We start from the raw sequence: 5,270 nt of genomic DNA on the forward strand, positions 1-5,270 counted from the left end.
TAGCTAGCACACTATATTGAAGACAATGCTACCTTAGAAAGTGGGAGTTGACATGCTGGTTTGAACAACTTCAGTTCAGAGACTCCTGGAAAAACTTAGGCTGAGCCAACAGAAATCTTGGGAAACTCAGTGAAGAGGAAACATTCTGCACGTAGAGCAGAAAACTCCTGAGCACTGGTGCAGGGAGGGAACAGGCTGGCTGATAAACAACCATGCTGGAAAGGACCTGGGGGCTCCCTGAACAGCAAGCAGAATGTGAGCCAGCCATGAGCTCTCCTTATAAGTAGAGCAAGCCATACGCTGAGCAACATCAGGTGTGCGTGCAGCAGATTGAGGGCAGTAATCATCTCCCTGTACTCAATATTTGTGAGGAGGCACCTGGTATACTGTGCCTGCTCTCAGCCTCTCACTTTAAGAGGGTGGCACAGCACTGGCACAGGCTGACAGAGATCTGCTGGAGTCATAAGCCTTATATATTTTCAATTTCTTCCAGAGATCCCTTCTGGACAACACTAGTTCAGAGCAGAGTCAGTACCGACCATAACCACAATTTGTTTTTTATGAGTGCTTAGACCAGGGACAATGGAAGTCTGCAAGTGGAGTTCTTTACTCTGAATCCCTCTGAAGTTCTTTACTTACAGGGCAGTGAGGCCCTGGCACAGCTGTCTGAGAGCTGTTGTGCCCCATCCCTGCAGGCCAGGCTGGATGGGGCCCTGGGCAGCCTGAGCTGGGGGGGGGAGTAACCAGGCAGGGACTGGAACTGCATGACCTTAAGGTCCCTTCCAACCCAAATCATTCTATGGTTTTATTAAGTTATTTTATGTGCAGTTAATAAGTTCATGGATGCATGTGACCTAGTTACTAATCTAATATCACCTTTACACGTAGCTGTTCTTTATTTCTGAGGTAAAGAGCTTGAATCACTCTCTGGACTAAGACACACAGAAGAGGGTCACAAAAACCAATGTGGTATGCACATGCTGTGCTACAATTCAAACACTCAGAGGGAGCTTATTCTTGATGTAAATTCGCTGCCCTCAGTACATTCATATGAGAAGTCCTTGAATCTTCAGCTGTTGGGTACAAAATGCCATGTCAGAAAACACTCTCCAATCATAGAGTCATTTAGGTTGGAAAAGACCTCTGAGATCATCATGTTCAACCCCAACCCATCCCACCATGCCCACACACCACGTCCCCCAGTGCCACATCTCCACAGTTCCTGAACACCTCCAGGAACAGTGACTGCACCATCTCTCTGGGCAGCTCCTCTTTCTGAGAAGAAATTTTCTCAATGTGAACCTTCCCCGGCTCAACTTGAGGCTATTACCTCTCATCATCCAAGCTGAGAGAATCAATGACCTCCTGGTTCACTGAACCAAGTGACTGGGAAAGGTGGTCTACTTGACAGGCTTCTGTGAAGCAGAGACGTGAAAAGTGATTTCTTCGTAACCATCAACATTTTAAATAGCTGTGTGTTAAATGTAAACATTCGGGTTCCAATAAAGACTTAAAATGACAGTAACATTATTTTAAGAAATCCCCTTCTTTGAACTGTGGTTTTTTACAGTTATTATTGCTTTTCCAACTTGTTGATCCTCTTGCAGCTGCTTGATGCTGGTGCAGTTGACAGGAAGTCAAACCTCCTGCGGCCACTGTCTCTTCCTCTTCTTTTTTCATTTTTTTTCCCCTAAATAAGTAGCTTATTCAAAACTTTGCTCAACTTCCCTCCTGTAAGTACGAGAGATTTAAAGGAGTCATAGAGTCACAGAACGGCTGGGTTGGAAAAGACCTTAAATATCACCCAGTCCCACCTCGCAGCCGTGGGCTGGCTCCCTCCCACCAGCTCAGGCTGCCCAGGGCCCACCCAGCCTGGCCTCGAGCACCTCCAGGGATGGGGCATCAAAGCCCCCCAGGGCCTTTCCCAGACGGGCGCACACAAACGCCCTCCATCCTCCGCGGCCGCCTGGGGCGGGATGGGAGGGAACGGCACTCGCTGCCTGACGCGGCGCCGGGCGACACGGAGGGGCGGGCGGCCGCGGGGCTGAGCAGGACGGGCCGGCATGGCCGGGAGGGGCTGCGGCGGCATCTCCCCGCCCCCGCCCGGTGGCTTTCCGCCGCCGCTACCGCGCGCCGGGCCCGGCCCGGGGGTGGGCGCTGAGAGGCGGCGGCGGCAGCATCAGCAGCAGCATGCGCCGGGCGGCCCCGGCCCCGCGGCTCCCCCGGGGCGGCAGCGGGCGGCCTCGATGGAGCCGGGCTGCCCGCGGAGGTGGCGGCGGCGTTGGGCGCTGCTGGGCGCGCTGCTGGGCGCCGCGCTGGCGCTGTCCGCCTGCCTGCGCGAGCTGCGGCGGCGCGGCTCGGCGGCGGACCGGCCCGAGGGCGAGCTGACCGTGCTGCTGTGGTGGGAGCCCTTCGGCCGCCCCCGGCGCCCGGCCGACTGCCGGCGACGCTACAACATCACGGGCTGCCTCCTGAGCGCCGACCGCGGGCGGTACGGGGAGGCGCGGGCCGTGCTCTTCCACCACCGCGACCTGGCGCTGCACGGCGCTCAGGGGCTGCCCCGCGAGCCCCCGCCGCGACCCCCGCGGCAGCTCTGGGTGTGGATGAACTTCGAGTCGCCCTCGCACTCCCCCGGGCTGCAGGGCTTGGCCGGGCTCTTCAACTGGACCATGTCGTACCGGAGGGATTCGGACGTCTTCGTGCCCTACGGGTACCTCTACGCACCGCCGTCGCCGCGGCCCTTCGTGCTGCCCCGCAAGAGCAGGCTGGTGGCATGGGTCATCAGCAACTGGAACGAGGAGCACGCCCGCGTGCGCTACTACCGGCAGCTGAAGGAGCACCTGCCCATCGATGTGTACGGGGCGCGCGGCATGGCGCTGCTGGACGGCAGTGTGGTGAAGACGGTGTCGGCCTACAAGTTCTACCTGGCCTTTGAGAACTCGCAGCACACCGACTACATCACTGAGAAGCTCTGGAGGAACGCCTTTGCTGCCAGCGCCGTGCCCGTCGTCCTCGGCCCTCGCAGGGCCAACTACGAGCGCTTCATCCCCGCCGACTCCTTCATCCACGTGGATGACTTCCCCAGCCCCCGGCTGCTGGCCACCTACCTGAAGTTCCTCGATAAAAACAAGCTCAGCTATAGGAGGTACTTTGCCTGGCGGAACAAGTACGAGGTCCACGTCACGTCTTTCTGGGATGAGCATTACTGCAAGGTTTGCGAGGCCGTGAGGACAGCTGGGAATCAATTCAAGACGGTACGGAATCTGGCCAGCTGGTTTGAAAGCTGATGTGCCCGAGGCGTGCTTGGCTGGCTTCTCCCAGCAGTGAATGCACTGAGGTACACAGGAGCCCCGTGAGACCTCCTGCCCAATGGACGCAGTCCGTCCTCAGCAACGGAAGCCTACAGAGGTAAATGAACGAGAAAGAAGATTTTAGTTAACGGTACAAAATGAGCATCACTCAGGATCAAAGTTAAACTTCCAGAAATCATGTGGGTCTGAAACCTTCGCAGTTGTTCACAGAATAACCGATGCCAAGTCCTTCAGCTGTGCAGCTGGAACCAATTTTGTCAGCTATGACAGCTTCCTGGACCGTGAAGCTTTCTTCTGCGTATGAAGGTTACGCGATCAGTGCTGGCTTTCTGCATTCTAAGGACAAAAGCAAATATTTTCAGTGGTTTGTTATGAAAATCAAAGCTATTTGCTGATAAATGCTGAGCCGCAAATGCTGAACTTATGAATGTGATGATAAGGTAGCACTTTTTAGCAGTGTTTTAAATTGCAGCAGCCAAATAATAATTCTTTGAGCCAAATAAATATTCCACGTAGGAAAAAGTGTATCGAAAGCTCTGAGTGGAACAAACAGCTCAGATGGTAGGAAGCATTTCTTCCAACTGTGAGCACAATTGTCCTGTTTGAATGCAGAGAAGAGCTTCAAGTTACAGGGAAAGACGGAAGGCAGAGAGAAAGTTTGACATTTTCACCCGCCCTTTATTCAGGAATTAGAAAATGTTTACAGGAGACAGCGTGTTTTTCTCTGCAAAATCACTGCCATATAGGAAAAAGCAGGGAAAGGCTCAGGATGGCAGGGGTTTTATTGCAGTAAGCAATCTGTGCACGGGAAGGCTAGCTTATTTCTCTGATGCTGTTCAGATGTCCTGTTGTATGGAGGGCATTTAGGTTTGTGATATGCATTCCACCAGTTCCACCAGGCTGCTCAAAGTGCCACTCTGCTGTGAGTAAAACAGTTACAGTAACAAAGATCCCAAAGTTAAGTCCCCGAAAGGTGCCTCCCAGAAAGAGAAATACTGTAGAGAGTGAGGTCTGAAGCACTGCTAAAACACCGGTTGTATGAAGGAAGTATATGAAGAGAAGGAAGAAAGAGTTACTGTTTTTAGCTTTGGTTTTGGGGATTTCTTGGCACCTAATCCTTTTTAGTCTGTTTCTAGAATTCTAGGCTATCACTTCCCCATGTGCTGCCTGCTCAGAGCATTGCAGTTCTTCCTTTTCAGGCTGCCACAGTGGAATAAAATCCTGAGCACCAAACAGGTGGGGAAAGAAGAAAGTTAGCTGCAAATGAGAGTGGCGAGCTCCCTAGAATGTGAGAGTTATTTAGGTTAGAATGGGATGAGGTTTGATTTGAGCAGTAAGGAATGCCAGGTAGGTGCTGTTCAGACTTAGCAGCTGACAGCTCACTGCATTACCTGTGCCCCTTGATTAGGTAAGGGTGGAACTAAAGAATATTGGGGGAAAAAAATCTGTAATAGTTTTAAAGCTTGTGAATAATTTTGCACAGATTTGCTGGGTCAGATCTTGGAAGCTCCTGTCTGTATTGTTTCCTGCTTTTGTGCAGAAAGATGGTTAAAAGCACTTCATCAGCGTGGCTGTTTGTGCCAGAGCTCCTGTAGAGATGTTATCAGGAGAGCAGAGGACTCAGTGCAATGCAGGGTGTAGTCGGCTGTTCCCAATGCTGCATTTTCATTTCAGCAGTTGTGAAGGGGCTGTTCAGAGCACAGCCACGCTCCTCATTGTGTGATTGCTTCTCTGCCAGCTGGTAATGCTCACATAAAACTGGCTTTGATCATTCTGAAAGTACAATTCTAAGGATAGCATTAACCCAATGTCCCTGCTGAGTGCTGAGACAACAGAATCAGTGTCTCTTTGATTTGTCATTTTATCCATTTGCTTTTTATCACAGTACATGTGAGTGCATACCAAAACCTGATCTACAAAGCAGTGAGCCATCTTTGAGGAGGTATGGTGAAGATTGCA

At 52.1% G+C, this 5,270-nt stretch overlaps 1 protein-coding gene across 1 annotated transcript; it reads left to right on the forward strand.

The window, feature by feature from the left end:
• Positions 1 to 971: 971 nt before the first annotated feature.
• On the forward strand, positions 972 to 3,434 carry FUT4 (fucosyltransferase 4). The gene is made up of 2 exons (XM_065730368.1): positions 972 to 1,080; positions 2,053 to 3,434. The coding sequence occupies exons 1-2, from the start codon at positions 972 to 974 to the stop codon at positions 3,285 to 3,287; spliced, it is 1,344 nt and encodes a 447-aa protein (XP_065586440.1). The 3' UTR covers positions 3,288 to 3,434.
• Positions 3,435 to 5,270: the final 1,836 nt, after the last annotated feature.

Source organism: Cyrtonyx montezumae, unplaced genomic scaffold, assembly GCF_038088225.1.
Source record: "Cyrtonyx montezumae isolate F1298 unplaced genomic scaffold, pur_monq_1.0 scaffold_12, whole genome shotgun sequence".
Lineage (NCBI taxonomy): Eukaryota > Metazoa > Chordata > Aves > Galliformes > Odontophoridae > Cyrtonyx > Cyrtonyx montezumae.

What these genes read in the sequence shown, in the direction of transcription:
- FUT4 (XM_065730368.1), top strand. Translation starts at nt 972, where the DNA reads ATGCACATGCTGTGCTACAATTCAAACACTCAGAGGGAGCTTATTCTT. An exon ending in CTTGAATCTTCAGCTGTTGG is followed by an intron (nt 1,081 to 2,052) that starts GTACAAAATGCC and finishes GGGGCTGAGCAG; the next exon opens with GACGGGCCGGCATGGCCGGG.